The 14,814-nt window shown below is 61.6% G+C and overlaps 1 protein-coding gene across 2 annotated transcripts in view; it reads right to left on the bottom strand.

The window, feature by feature from the left end:
• The window catches only part of Col5a1 (collagen type V alpha 1 chain), a 141,765-nt gene that overhangs the window by 69,992 nt on the left and 56,959 nt on the right, over window positions 1-14,814 (bottom strand). For both annotated transcript variants that reach the window (XM_046465357.2, XM_046465356.2), the window contains exons 5-9: window positions 5,923-6,054; window positions 4,847-4,984; window positions 3,817-4,056; window positions 2,733-2,906; window positions 2,377-2,433 (exon numbers count right to left, since the gene is read on the bottom strand). In XM_046465357.2, coding sequence (XP_046321313.1) covers window positions 2,377-2,433; window positions 2,733-2,906; window positions 3,817-4,056; window positions 4,847-4,984; window positions 5,923-6,054 — 741 coding nt within the window. The remainder of the gene's footprint in view (window positions 1-2,376; window positions 2,434-2,732; window positions 2,907-3,816; window positions 4,057-4,846; window positions 4,985-5,922; window positions 6,055-14,814) is intronic.

Raw genomic sequence — 14,814 nt, forward strand, 5'->3', positions numbered from 1 at the left:
AGATCATTCCAGGTCGGCATGGAAAGGAAGTTGGGGACGCTGGCCAACAGCGCAGCCGAAGGAGGCCCAGCTTTCCCAGGGTCCTCACCCTGGCACTTTCCTCCCCACCACCAGCCCCAGAGTCACTAGGGTCAAGGAGAAGTTCTCACTAGAGCTAAAGTCTCTCTCTCATCAGAGAGGGAGAGAAAAGGAAAAGGACCAAGATGACGGGCAGTTCTGTCACCGTGACTATGGCTTGGGGTGTCCACACATCGAGGTGCCCACATCACGGACCCGGCCTGTGAGCTCACTGTGCGGTGAGCCTCATCTCCAGATCACAGGTGGCAGTGCCAGAGGAGGCACACCAGCCGCCCTACCCGGGAATGGGGGTGCCCAGCGGTACCCCAGGACTGCCACTTGTCTATGTGCAGCTGAGACTCTGAGGACATCTGGCATTGCTCCCGGCTCACAAATTCCAACTGTTTACGCGATCTCTCCAGGGGACTGGCCAAAGGTCCTGTGACCCTCGGAGGGGCTGGGGGCTGGGAAAAAGCAAACGCAGCTGGTGGGGGTCCTAAACTGCCTTCAGGTGGCTGGCTCTGTCCCAGTGAGGACTAGGTGGGCTCCCTGAGACAGGGTGTGCTGGGGCTCTACCTTCTCAGCCAGGCCTCCGGGCTACCCTGCTCACGGCAGTGCCAGCAGAACACCCTCTGCACAGGGCTCCACCCTTTCAAGTGGACGCGAACCTTCCACAGGTGTGAGCCCAGCCCCACGCAGAGCCAGGCCAGCAGAGCCTCAGGCATCTCCCTCGCCCCAAAGCAATGGGATACCACGAAAGGAGCCCAAAGTCCACTCAAGTCCACCTCAAGTCCATCTGAGAGCCAGCCCATATGTGGAGGGGCTTTAGAGAGGCCCAGCACCCCAGGAAGGTAAGCAGGGCCCAGCCACCAGGATAGTTCTGCTGTGGCCCCTCGGTCAGTTGAGCCCTTGGGACAAGCCCAGCCACTTTCCAAAGGATGAGCTCACCCAGCTCATCACCACCACCATCCTGCCCAGATGGCCCTTCTTCCTGCCCGGGGACTCAGGACTGAGAGCAAGGGACTCCCTGGAGTCAGCATCACCTGCACAGGCCGCATGCCCTGACCCTCTAGCCTCCTGGGTAGAGGATGGTGAACTTTACTCGGCCCACGGGAACTGACAGGTGCCACCCCTGGCACGGGCCTGGGAGAGGGCAGAGCCCCATGGGAGTCATAGAAGCGTCTCACACACAGGCAAGAGGCCAAGCCTGGAGAGCTCCGCCCCATCTTGCCCTGGGAGTTCCACTCATAGGTGGGGCGTGTCCAGCCCGCCCTGGCCACAGGGCTTGAAGATTCTGGGCCACGAGGACTTGACAGGCACCACTGGCCAAGGTTCCTTCCCCACTCTGCAAGAGGACAGAGTGTCCTGTAGCTGTTCCTCACCCCAGGCAGCCCAAGCAGTCCTGAGCTCAGCCCTTAGGAACCAGCCTTGGTTGCAGAGGTGACGGCCAAGCCAGGCCTCATCACCAGCCACAGTTCTGAAGGCCATGAGTCTCCTCCACTGGGCACCCGGATGAGATGGTGGGAGAGGACCTCGGCAACCAGATCCTCCTGGACCACACCCACTGCCTGAGCTGCAGGGGCACCAGCTCTGCCCATCACTCAGCTCTTTACCCTCCAGGGGTCAAGGGTTGACCCTGGCTGCTCTGAGACCAGGGGGTGAACCCTGGACCCCCAACCAGGCCACCGTACCCAAAGGGACAAGGATACCCACCAAATCCAGTGACCCTGGAGGGGCATGGAAAAGGGCCTGAGCACCTCCCACGCTGAGACATCCCGAGCACTTTGTTAGCTGACCTGAGCCCACTGCCTGCCCCTGGCGAGTCTGACTCAGCTGGGATTTCAGCCCCGCACTGTGCGAGTTAATTCCTGGACACGGGGTCTCACACACTGGCCCCAGTGTGTGCACAACAGGCGGGGGCAGGCAAAGCCCCCTCGGCAGCTCAGCATGGCCGCGCCACATCTCTAGGGCGGAATCAGTGCTCTTCTCACGATCCTCTTCCCTGTCCTTGGGCTCCTCCCCTCTCGAGGCCTGAGGTGTCTCAGGTGAATGGGTGCAGAGACACGCTCAGGCTCCCTCACACCTGAAAGCACCAAGAGACGCACCTCCCACCACCCATCCATGCGCCAGCACATCCCCCACCCGGGCCCTGCCCGAGCCTCGGTGACGAGTCAGGCATGGAGCCCACGGGGGCGGGGGACGGCAGCTCCAGGACGCTTGTGCACACAGGTGTAGCTCCGCAGAGCTGGTCACGCCACACAACCCGCCACAGGCCTGCGCAGCAGGCACCCGACTCAGACACGAGAAGGAAGTCCTTACTGGCTCGATGATGGCGGGTTCTCCCTTCTGACCCTTCTCGCCCCGAGGTCCGCCAATCTGCGGGGAGAAAGCGCAGGTGAGGGAAGGGAGAGAGAAGGAGAAAGGAGCCCAGTTAACCAGCCCCGGGCCCAGCAACGAGGGGCGCTGGATCATCTCTCCCAGCCCCACAGCAGGGCAGCCGTGTCCGAAGCTGACAGAGGACCTCGCGACATCAAAGTCGGGCGAGCCATGTGGCGTGCTCAGCTGGCCAGGAGCCCCGAGCGCACCATAGACTTCGTCTGGAGACAGTGCTGCGCCCTCCCTGTGCTGGGGAGAGGCGCTGCGCCAGCCCCACCGTGGCTGCCCACGCCGCTCACCCCTTCATAGACAGTGTCCTGGTTCGCCGGCATCCCTGGCCCGACTTCCGACGGGGAGACGCTGGCATCAGGGTCGTAGTAGGGGTCATAGTAGTTCTCATCCAGGTTCTTGATGGTTTCCTCCGTGAACTCGCCCTCCACGTCATCCCTCCCCTGCCCCGGGGACGGAGCTGGCTGCAGGGCAGAGGACGGAGAGGAGTCACCCCACAAGGCGCCCCACGCGCCCCAGCTCTGCTCTGCAAGCACTGTGCCAGCACAGCGGGCACCACGACCGCTTCCTGGACCCAGGCCAGCAGCCCCTACCAGCAGAACACCTGGAGCCAGCGGCCAGCCAGTTGGGAGTCCTACAGCCCCCGGGAGCCCCTCTATGCACCTCCCACTCACCATGGAAACTGTCCCCCAAGTCTGCCCAAGGGGACGCCACAAGCTAGGCAGAGCCAGGACTCAGCGCCCCTCACCAGCTGTGCCCCTCGCCTGGGAGGTCTGCTCCGTGAGAGGGTCAAACTGAAGTCCTCTCTAGCTATTTGGAGCCTTTGCCCTGTGCCTGCTGGGCGAGGCTCCTCCCTGAGCTGAGGACCACAGCAGCCCTGAGGGAGCACTGGCCATGACATGTTGCCAACGGGGATCCTGAGCTCAGAAGAGGCCAGGTCCCAGGCAGAGATTTCCAAGGCCACAGGCAGAGATTGCAGGCTGTCCACCTGAGCATAAGGTCCACTGTCTCAACCAGTGCTGCCCAACCTTAAAGTCTGACCTGTACCAAGTCCACCTCTGGCCCAGGAAGGGCCCTCTCTGCAGGCAGCATCTCCTCTTCGGTCTGCTCTGGACCCCGAGAGCCCAGAGCCCTTCTACCATTTTGAAGAAGAAACACTGACGTGCTGAGCTTGGCTAGTTGGGGCTCTGAGCACACAGAGCAGCGGCCCCCTGGGGCTGCCCCAGGCCCAAGAGCCAGGTGTGGTGGGCTTCAGCACACAGGAGCCACCCAAGGTGGGACGCAGAGAGAGGAGCTGAGCTCAGGGCTCCTGACCCCCGGCCTAGCCCTTGCCCCGTCCCCCGGACCAAGCCAACAGGGCAGGAAGGAAATTACATTGGAGGAGTTGGAGGTGACCGAGGTGCTGGTGGGGGTCTCGGCCCCCGCGTCGGGGTCAGTGGGCTGGTCGGGGTTCTCCACACCCTCGCCGTAGTTGATGTCATCGTAGGGGGAGGGTGTGTAGTAGTCATCGATGGGCACGTAGTCGTAGTCCCCGATGCCAGGGTCTTCTTCCTTCCCCACCCTGTCGCTGGCCTCAGGCACTCTGGGGGCTTCCGTGGGGGCTGTGGTCAGCTCCTGGGAGCCAAGGGCAGAGACAGGGGAATCAGGGTGCCAGATCTGGGGTTTCCCACAAGTCACAGTACAGGTGTGACTGCAGCTTGAGAGTGAGTGGCACAGCCTGGACCCACGGTCCAACTAGGCCTGTGGACTTGGGTGCAGAGGCCCTCAGTCCACGGGAGGAAGGCAGCAGCCCCTCCGGTCCCAGTGCACTGCTGTGACTGGAAACACCCAAGCACACACTGGGCGGGGGGAGCCACATCCTAACATTTACAGCAGCAGAATATTCCAGACTCTTGGAGCAACGCAGGACAGGTCCCTCTCCTGGAGAGAAGCACAGTGCCCACCCACACGCCTCCTGGCCCTGGCCTCACTGACGGGCTGGGTGGGGATGCCACACACCCCTCTCTGAGCTGGTGCCCGAGGTGGGGGTCTCTCCTCTGCCCACACACCCTCTGCCAGATGAGACAACGGCACAGGGAGGAGGCCCTGCAACCAGTCAGCAGAGAGCCTGAGGCTCCCGAGGCCTCCAAGACCACACAGCTGTGGACGCAGTGGGGACAGGAGCCAGTGTCTGGCCCCACCAGAAGACAGCTCTCCTAGTCACCCTGTCTCCACATGTCACAGCTGACCCCATGAGCACCAAGCACAGTGTTGCACGGCAGCCCACCCCTGCTGAGCCGCCACCCTCACCCAAGTCCCCGCCCTCCACAAGCCACCCAGGTCTCCATGCCAGGCACAGCCCACCCTCCCCTGCACCACAGGGTGAGGGCCAGAGCAGGCCCGGTGCAGACCGCCCAGCCCAGACCTCAGGAATCTCCGTGGTCTCTCTGGCAGCTTCCACAGGCCTCTTGGTGGGGGTGGGCTCCTTCCCCAGGTCCTCGGGGTCCTCGTAGTAGGGATACTCATAGTAATAGGTCTCACCGTCCCCGTCCCCGTCCGGGTACTGCAGGTGAGGGCAGCCACGTGAGGAAGGAGCTCCCCAGGAGCACCCAACACACAATCCCTGCCTGCCCCAGGCATGAACCTGGCTGGGGCTCCCTGGATGAGGTTCTTCCCTCTGAAGCTTCTTGGGAAGCAGGGCCATCCCCAGAAGCCCAAGGGAGATAATGGGGGACCCCAGAACCCCTTGAGCAAAGTCAGAGGAAATTGAACCCTAAAAGGTGACAAGGTCTGACTCTGTAGAGCCCAGAGCTAGGACAACTGGCCAAAGGGTGATGGGCCTGGCTTCATGAAAGTCTCCCTACGTGGTGAGAGAAGGGGGGCCGGGGGGAAATCTAGAGCTGGACACCTGGTGACTTTGTCACGAGAGTGGGTCTGACCGAGGCGTGGCCGGGGAGTTCATCCCTAAGTGCCAGAGGCACTGCGGGCAGGGGACAGGGTGAGGAGACAACCAGGGACCAGAGTGGGCCACAGTAAGAGGGGCAAAGGTGCCAGGCATGTCTCTAAAACACTCAGGACGAGCTGTCCACAGAGAGGCCGCCACTCTGGCCTCAGAGGACCAGGCACTCTACGGGGAACCACCCTAGCACAAGCTGTCTGAGCCCAAGGGGTTCCTGGCAGCTCTCCAAACAGGCCGCTGCAGAGGCCACCCACGGAGGGTAGGAGGCACCTGGGTGCAGCCATCTAGGGACTTAATGGGAGGTTACAGGACAGGGCTGCTGACAGCCCCTAGGTGTCTCCATCATTCAGGAGGCACTGTAGGGCAGGTGAGTCAAGACAGCCATAGGTGACCTCCTGGCCACTCACTCCCTAGCCCAGAGGGCTCGTTTAAAATGGGGGCTGTGGCTCTGCACCCCTGCACAAACTCCCTTTGCCTGACCCTGGCCCATCCCAGGTGGTTTCCCACGCTCCCCACCGTGAACCCAGCCAGAGCAGACTCACGTATTCATCCGGGTTAGGGTCCTGCGACTGGGGGGTGTCAGGGGCCGCGGTGTCACAGTCAGGGCTATAGTGCTCACAGTAGTCATAAGCTGCCCGGTGGTCTGAGACGAAGAGCAGCTGCTGGATGTCACCCTAGGAAAGGACAAAAAAGCATGAACAGAGAGCATAGGGTGCTCACATGGGGTCCCTGGAAACCCAGCTCAGTGCCCCGGGACAGAGAGCACCCCAGGCCAGACCTCAAGAGCAGTCCTCAGGGCCAGACTTCTCCCAGGAAGGTGCTGGGTGTGGAAGGTGCTAGAGCTAGGCTGGCCCATCTAGTCACCCATCCACCCACCCATGCCTGCATCTGCACATCCACCCATCCATCCACCCACCCACCCACCTCATCCACCTGTCCAGCTGTTCATCTACCCATCCATCCACCAATCCATCATCTATCTACCTACCCACCATGAATGTTTCTGCATATCCCTCCCTCCCTCCATCCATCCATCCATCCATCCACTTATCCATCTACCTATCCATCCCTCATTCATCCACCCATCTGTCCATCCACCCCATCCACCCACCCACCCATGCATTCATCCATCCATCTACCCATCCACCTATTTATCCATCCATTCATCCATGCAGACCATGCATCCATCCACCCATTTGTTCATGCATCCATCCACATATCTACCTGCCTCCATTCACCCAGCCACCCATCCATCAAACACATGTTGAGCACCTACAAGGTGCCAGACCAGTGCTCAGAGCTACAGTGGTTCTGCAAATGCCTCCACCTAGGTTGTGATGGTTTGGAGCTCTCCTGCCTCCTTCACCGTCCCCTCAAACACTGGGGGGTCAGGGTTAGAGAGGTTTCTCACTAAGTTACCCAGGATTGCCACAGGACCCAGCAATCCCAACCTAGGAACACAAACAATTGACCCTAATCAGTTCACCTTCAAAAAATGAAAACAGAGACTCAAACACATGTATATACACATCCACAGCAGTGCTCACAGTAGCCCCCAAAGTGTAAACAGGCCAATGTCCATCCCAGAGGAGTGGACGGATGGAGTCCACTATTCTCTATGGGTACAGCCTACACATAGGGAATGCTACTTAGACGTCAAGAGGAAACAAGCCCAGGGCCACCCGGCCAACCACTGAGCTTTCTGGGGAGGCCCTGCTGCAGCACTGTCTCTGAGCTGATGCACATTCTCCACCTCCCCTCACCAAGACGTGGACAACACAGAGCACAGGAAGGAAAAGCAGGGCCCTGAGGACCCCAGGGTTGTGGGCCCGGTGCACGGGGCACAGCAGTGTTTGCTCATGGCAGGGACTATGATTTAGGGCAGCTCAGCACGGTCGGGCATGGGTGAAGGCCCTGTAGGCCTCCTGGCCGTGCCCACAAGAACTTTCTGAGCTCTGTCCTATTAATCCCCATTCTACAGCTGAAGAGACCAAGGCCCGAGGGCTCCCTGCCCAGCGGCCCATGGTCAGTTCAAGGTGTCTGCCAAGGTTCTGACAACTGCCCACCCACAGGGCTCGAGGACATGCTGGGATGCTGGAGTCATATGGTTGGAGACGGAGCCACAGGCAAGGGTGACGGGCTGCGGGGGTGAGGAGTTCTCTGACTCCAGAGCCATCTCTCCATGCTGCCACCATCACGCACTTTTCTAGAACACATCACGCCCAGCAGTTAAGGACAGACCCTGAATCTGCCGTGAAACCCTCTCCCAGGGCTGCTGCCAGGCCAGGGAGCCCAGCCCGCATCTGAAGGCACCATGTTCTCTAGGTTTATCTCGAGCCCTTGCTCTACCTGGCTCGGGTACCACCTCCCCAGCTGCCCAGGCGCCTTTCCAGGCTGTGCACCCAGCGACCCCTGCCTCTACCAGGAAGATGGATGCTCTCCCGCTTGCATCCCACCCATCTATCCATATGCTTGCCATTCATCCTACACCCATCCTTGCCATCCATCCATCCATCCACCCATGCCATCCACGCACCCATGCCATTCATCCTACACCCATCCTTGCCATCCATCCATCCATCCACCCATCCATCCACGCACCCATGCCATTCATCCAACTACCCATCCTTGCCATCCATTCATCCATCCATTCATCCACCCATCCAAGCATGCCACTCATCCAATCATTCATACATTCATCCACCCAACCACCCCATTCATGCTATTCATCCATGCTATCCAACCATCCATTCCTTCACACATCTGTTCATCCACTTGTTCATCTTTCCATTCATTCAAAAGCTACCGAGTGTCCACGTTCTGGCCACTGTGTCTATCGCACACTGGGGACACGACCTGACCCAGAGCCGCCATCTTGCAGTGAGCACATTCTCCCTAGGGCTGCATACTTGATTTGTGCCCCTGTAATACCTCACCCTCCCATACTGTTGGGCTTCTGAGACCTAGAGCCAGAGAGCATGGTACCTGTGAACTTGACCTGAAGAGCAGCTGACCCCTGGCCTGACCAAGAAGACACACCGCCCTGACTTTCACTTGATGGACTGTGAGCCTTTCTCTGTGAGCTAGACCTTAGGCCAAGACTGGAAGGCAGAGAGGCAGGAAGGGCCCACGGGTGGGACCAAGGCAATGCTGGAGGGATGTGTCACCTGAAGTCACAGTGTGGGTCCCTGGATGGCCTCCCAGGGTACGTGAAGCAGGGCGCTGGTGCTGTGCTGGTGGTGTGCATGGGGGACGAGATCCATCACACCCCCAGCTTCCAGAGACCAGGTAGGAAGACTGGCCCAGAGACCGCTGAAGAGGGGGTGATTCTGCAGCAGAACTGAGGGACAGTCCCACGGTGCAGAGGAGACCAGCCTGCCTGAGCCCTGGGCTTTGGTTCCGCCCCATTGGCCCTCAGGTTGGGACTGAAAAGCCCAGCTGGATGAGTGGGGAGCCCAGAGCCCCCGCCAGGCCTGAGTCTGCAGAGCAGCGCACGCAGGCCATTCCCACTCTGCCTCCAGCGCGCGCGCAGGGGGACCCTGCCTCCTCAGTGCCACTGCGCCAAGCCCGGCGGCAGCCCCTGGCGACTGCTGAAGCCTCAGCCTTGCAGAAGAGTGGAGACATCGCTGATTGAGGTCGGCCTGGAGCCCAGAGCACCAAGCGCCGTCCACTCAAGTGACTTTGTCACCTCAGTGTGACAGATAAGGAAGGGTTCAGACAGGTGGGCCACAGAATGGTGGCCAGGACCTGGGGCCTGTGAGCCCCGCCCCTGACCACCTGCTGGTCCCCCACTGCCCCTCTGTCCCCCCACTCCACCTAGCAGGTAACCAAGACAGAATGATGCTCTTCTCGCCAGAGGGTGGCTGAGCCCCTGCAGGGCCTTCCCTGACCCCTCAGTGCTGCCTTCAGGGGGCGGCGGCCCCTCCATCCCTCAGATCACACAGCACAGCCAGCCCCAGAGCCTGGCCCACTCCTGCGGCAGGACCAGCCTGGCGGCTGTGTGAGGGGTGGGTTGGGGGCCGGTGGGCGGACACAGCAGGAGCCCAGCTCACCTCTGCCCAGGCCAGGGCATCTCTCAGCTGCGAGTGCAGGGGTCAGGCCGTGGGTTCCTCTCCCTCCCCCAGCTCCAGGGCTGCAGCCTCAGGAGGGCATGGAGGGCGCAGGCAGAGAGAGGCTGCAGGAAGCCACCCCTGCTCCGGTCCACCCCAGGGGGACAGCAGGAGAGGCCCCTCAGCACCCACCCCACTCTCCTTCCTCGCGGGCCCCCAACTAGGCACTCCAATGAGTGCTCGCTGCCGCTCCCACCTCCCTGTCCCCTCGCTCATCCCCCCCTTCCCTGCTATTCCCATGTCAAGGCTCCCAGCCCAGGTTTTAAACTCTTCCGCAGCAGGAGCCTGTGACAGGGGCAGCGAATCAAAGCCACCCGAGCTGCTAAGCAGCCTGACTTGTGGCTCAGGTTCCGTCCAGTTCAAAACAAGGGTGTCCTCTCTCAGCGGGCAGCGTGGCATCTGGACGGGTGCTCTCCAGACGCCCGGGGAAGAAGCCTCCATGACACCAGGGGCTCCCTGAGATCTAGCAGCCAACACACGGGGTGACGCTGTCAGGGGCTCGCCTCCGAGAGAACCGCCCCTCGGCCAGGACACGCCCGCACCTCTCCATACTCCAGCACCTTCCACACCCAGCACCTTCCACACCCAGCACCTTCCACACCAGCACCTTCCCACCCAGCACCTTCCACACCCAGCACCTTCCCACCCAGCACCTTCCCACCCAGCACCTTCCACACCCAGCACCTTCCCACCCAGCACCTTCCCACCCAGCACCTTCCACACCCAGCACCTTCCACATCCAGCACCTTCCACACCCAGCACCTTCCACACCCAGCACCTTCCACATCCCAGCACCTTCCACACCAGCACCTTCCCACCCAGCACCTTCCACACCCAGCACCTTCCCACCCAGCACCTTCCCACCCAGCACCTTCCACACCCAGCACCTTCCACATCCAGCACCTTCCACACCCAGCACCTTCCACACCCAGCACCTTCCCACCCAGCACCTTCCCACCCAGCACCTTCCCACCCAGCACCTTCCACACCCAGCACCTTCCCACCCAGCACCTTCCACACCCAGCACCTTCCACATCCCAGCACCTTCCACATCCCAGCACCTTCCACACCAGCACCTTCCCACCCAGCACCTTCCACACCCAGCACCTTCCCACCCAGCACCTTCCCACCCAGCACCTTCCACATCCAGCACCTTCCACATCCAGCACCTTCCCACCCAGCACCTTCCCACCCAGCACCTTCCCACCCAGCACCTTCCACACCCAGCACCTTCCCACCCAGCACCTTCCACATCCAGCACCTTCCACACCCAGCACCTTCCCACCCAGCACCTTCCCACCCAGCACCTTCCCCACCCAGCACCTTCCACATCCCAGCACAGCGGCCTCCACCACCCCACGCCCCTAGCCCACGATCCCATCCCAAGGCTAAAACACACACCCAGGGCTGGCCACAGAGCCCAGGGGCTCCCCGTGCCCACAGGGCTCTGGAAGCCAGGTGGACCCACGCTCAGCCAGCCCTGTCCCCACCTGGGAGTGGACGTGCATCAGCCCTCCCAGGACGCTCTGCAGATGCCAGGGATGCCTTAAATCACTGTCCACCGAACTCTCATGGATTTCCACACCAGAAAACGTGCCCGTTGGCCCTGTGGGCACACTGTCAAAGGTGGGGGTCCGTCCAGGCCCCACAGCCACTGTGGACAGGGGAAACTGAGGCAGTTACAAAGGCTCAAGCTCAGAGTCCTGCAGGCACCAGGTCAGCTCTAGACCTGGGTCCTGGCCAGGCTTCTCTGGCCACTGCCACTTCTCCCCAACCCAGGAGCCCACTGAGACTGCCAAGGAGCAGGGAGGAGCCTCCTGCAGGACCCTGGGGTGGGCATGGCTTGGCGCAGGCTCTGCCAACACCCCGCAGAGCCGGCCCTACAGCTGCACGTCCCACAGGGCTGTGGCATCACCTCCAGGTGGGGCTGGGAGGGCTGGGAAGAGGGCACATGATATCTGCACCCCTCTTCTCTTGCTGCAGACCCCACACAGACAGGGAGAAGGGGAGCCAGACGGCAAGCCTCCCCGGGCTCCACGAGACCCTTGTTCTGCCCTGGGCCAACCAAGTCCAAGGAGCCAGATACACTAAACCCCGACTCTGCGGCCAGGCTGGGGCCTAGGCCAGAACCTAGGCTCCCTCAGCAGTAGGTCAACTGTCCTTGGAGGGCACAGGACAGAAACTGGACCCCAAAGCACTAGCAGAGCCCATGGGTGGAATCGTGGCAGCCGTGGTGGGGAGCCATCCTGAGCTCTCTGAGGAGACTCAGGCCACCTCTGACCCTGGTCTGTGTGGACCAGAGACGGCTCTGTGAGAAGCCAGAGGAGTCAGATTCAGCCTCAGTCCTCAATGGGGCTTCCCACAGCCACCCCGCCAGGACCTCATGCAAGGGGTCCCCCAGGACCAGGGGCCCAGGCACCCCTCGTCTGGCACAGACTGCCTTTCAAAGGTGAAAGTAACGTTCCAGCTTCTTGGTTGTGAAGGCCTGTCCACCATGCCTCGTAAGACACACAACTCCACGGCACAGCCCGCGGCCCTCCGCGCGGTATGCTGTGGGGAGCTGCTAGGAGCTGGGAGCCGGGGGCAGCGCCGGCAGGCCTCAGAGCCCAGCAGCACTAGTCACAGGGCAGTCCTGGGGCAGGGTGCAGATTGGGGACAGGAACAGGAAGCAGGAACATGGACTAGTCATGACACTCGTCCACAGTTCCCGAGACCATGCAGGGAGGCCTCTGGCCTGCAGCTTCACAAGACCATCCCAGGCCTCCAGCGGGCAGGCTGTCATTTGGTGCTGCCCAGTGTGGACAGCCTGACCCCTCTGGAGGCAGAGAGGGCACCCCTGGGATTTCTCAGCTACAGCTGCCCTCTTGGGTGGGTGGGCTCTGGCCCCCATGAACCTATGAGCAACTGGCCAGCATCCTGGAAAGGCCCCCCACCCTCCCCTGGGCAGTCAAGGCCCCAGCAGGGAGCGGCCTGACGTCAATCCTCACTGCTGGCTGTGGCCTCCCTTAAGGTCACATCTCACTGCTGAATGGCCAGGCCTGGCCAGGACAGAGCCCCCAGCAATCTCAGACCACCCTTCTCCTCCACCTTTGCACCCCTTCTCCCGGCCCAGCCCCCTACTCCACCCCACTCGCCCCCTCTGTGCCCACCCCATGACTGGAAGGCAGCAGCCAATACCCCCGGGACTCCCAGGTGCCATGCCAGGTGCCCTCCCCACCTGCCAAGGAGGAGACTCAGAAGCACCAGGTCATTTCCCACTGTCCTCCATGTCCCTGATTCCCAGCCCTCCTCAGGACCATGTGACCCCAAACTTGTAGGCCAAGGGGCAAAGTCTGTGGCTGCCTGGGGTGTGTGTACGCACGGGGGCATGTGTGTGTGCTCAGTACATGGGTGTATGTGTGTGTATATAGTACATGGCTTTGTGTGCACAGTGCACAGGTGTGTGTGCATAGTGCACAGGTGCATATGTGTTCATGGGTGTGTGTGTGTGTGCATAGTATATGGGTGTGTGTGCACAATACACAGGTGTGTGTACACAGTACATGGGTGAGTGCGTGTGCAGGGGTGCGTATGTATGCACACAGTGCATGGGTGTGTGTGCACACCTGGTGTGGTATGGGCATGAACATGCAGTGCTGTGTGCATACACCCTGTACACGCATGTCCTGTGGGTCTGGCACAGAGCAGGCTCTGACCCACAGAAGGCACCTGGGTCCCCCCTCCACAGCTTGTGGGTCTCCCAGGGCACTACCACCCCACGTGCTTTCCAGCTACAGCATGATGTCTGCTCTCACACATTAGGCGCTGTCAGCATACACAACCTGCCCCGTGTGCCTTGGCTAAGGCCGGGTGTTTCTCCCACTCCCTCCCCAGCCCACACAGTCTGGGGAGGGTGACTTTCCTCACACTGACCCCTCCCCATCCTCATCTCTCCTGGAAGGTGGTGGCACTTCCTGTCCCCTCTTCCCCACTTCACAGATGCACAAACGGAGGCTCAGAGAAGTGGGGTCGCTGCACAGGCCACATGGGGTAGGAGGGCTGAGTGCGGGTCCCCAGTCCCTGCTGTCTCCCACCCTGGAGCTGCTCAACGCCAGGTGAAAGTGACAGGACCCACACAGCCCACCTTGGGCTCGTCTCTGCTCACCATCTGACCGTCGTGCAGCCCTCCCCAGGGCCAGCCGGCCCCACCTCGGTCCCAGGCCGAGTCCTCCTATTGCTGTTTGCCGGGGGCCTGCCTGGAGGAGCAGGTGCCGTCCGTCTGGGCACCATCCCCCACTCTGAGGACTGGCCACCACTTTCCCATCTTACAAACCCGCTTCCTGGCCCCTGCCAGGCCAGTAACTGTCTGCTGAGTGCCTAGAAGCTTCCGGCCTCACGCCCAGCACTCATTACGGCTGCTCGGCTCAGCTGCACAGCCCGTGCCCCGGCGGCACGAGCTGTGCATCTCCCCCAGCACAGGCTGTGCTCCCACCCAGCAGGGGCTGCTGTCCGTGGCTCTCAGAGAGCCCGGAGCATTTTGCCGAGCGAGTCAGTTCTGCCCCTGCCGATAATGAGATTTTACCAGGCTGCACTAGTGTAAGTTGAGGAAATTGCAAAGTTTTCGTTGGAGAGTCTGCAGCCCTGGGGACCGTGTGGCCGAACGCGAGCTCAGCCCCATTAGCGAAGCTCTGCAGCTCGGCTGCTCCAGGGGCGTGTGGCCCCTCCCCCTCCCTGCCCATCTACTTCCTCGCCTCCTTCCACTCGCCCAACCCCGGGGAGCCAGCCTGGCCTTGAGCCCACGCTGGCCACTCCTCCTCCAGCCCACACTGGCTCCGCAGGGGCCCTGCTGAGTGCTCCGCTTGGCTTGTGGGCTTCATCCTCTAATTTTAGCCAGAACACTTTGTGCTCAGAAGTGGAGACTCACAAAGAAGCTGAGAAGACAAACCCTTCTTGTTCGAGGCTGCGGGAGAGGCGGCCGGCTTGCCGTCCGTGAAGCAGAGCCACGGGGAGGTGTTCTGCCCCTGCTGCTGGAAGCCCGCCTCAGCTGCCCCTGCACCAGTCCCCAGGGCTGGCAGAGGCCCAGCCTCCCCCCACCCGGCAAAACACAGCCTGTGGAGTGCTGGTGCCAACTGAGTCCCCAGCACCCACAGCACCTCGGTGGTCGCAAGGCACCCCAGCTCGCCGTCAGGGATGAAGGAAGGTGGAGCTGGGGCCGTGCAGGGTCCAGAGCTGGGCTCTCCAGGTCACGTCTGAACCAGGCCCTCCTAGGCCCAGTGACTGAGGCGCACCTGTGCCAGATCACATTGAGCCTTGCTTTCCCAGTCCGTGTGGTGGGACGGGAAGAAG

This window comes from Marmota monax, unplaced genomic scaffold (genome assembly GCF_021218885.2).
Source record: "Marmota monax isolate L192 unplaced genomic scaffold, Marmota_monax_Labrador192_F-V1.1 WCK01_AAM20220418_F8-fsc00167, whole genome shotgun sequence".
Lineage (NCBI taxonomy): Eukaryota > Metazoa > Chordata > Mammalia > Rodentia > Sciuridae > Marmota > Marmota monax.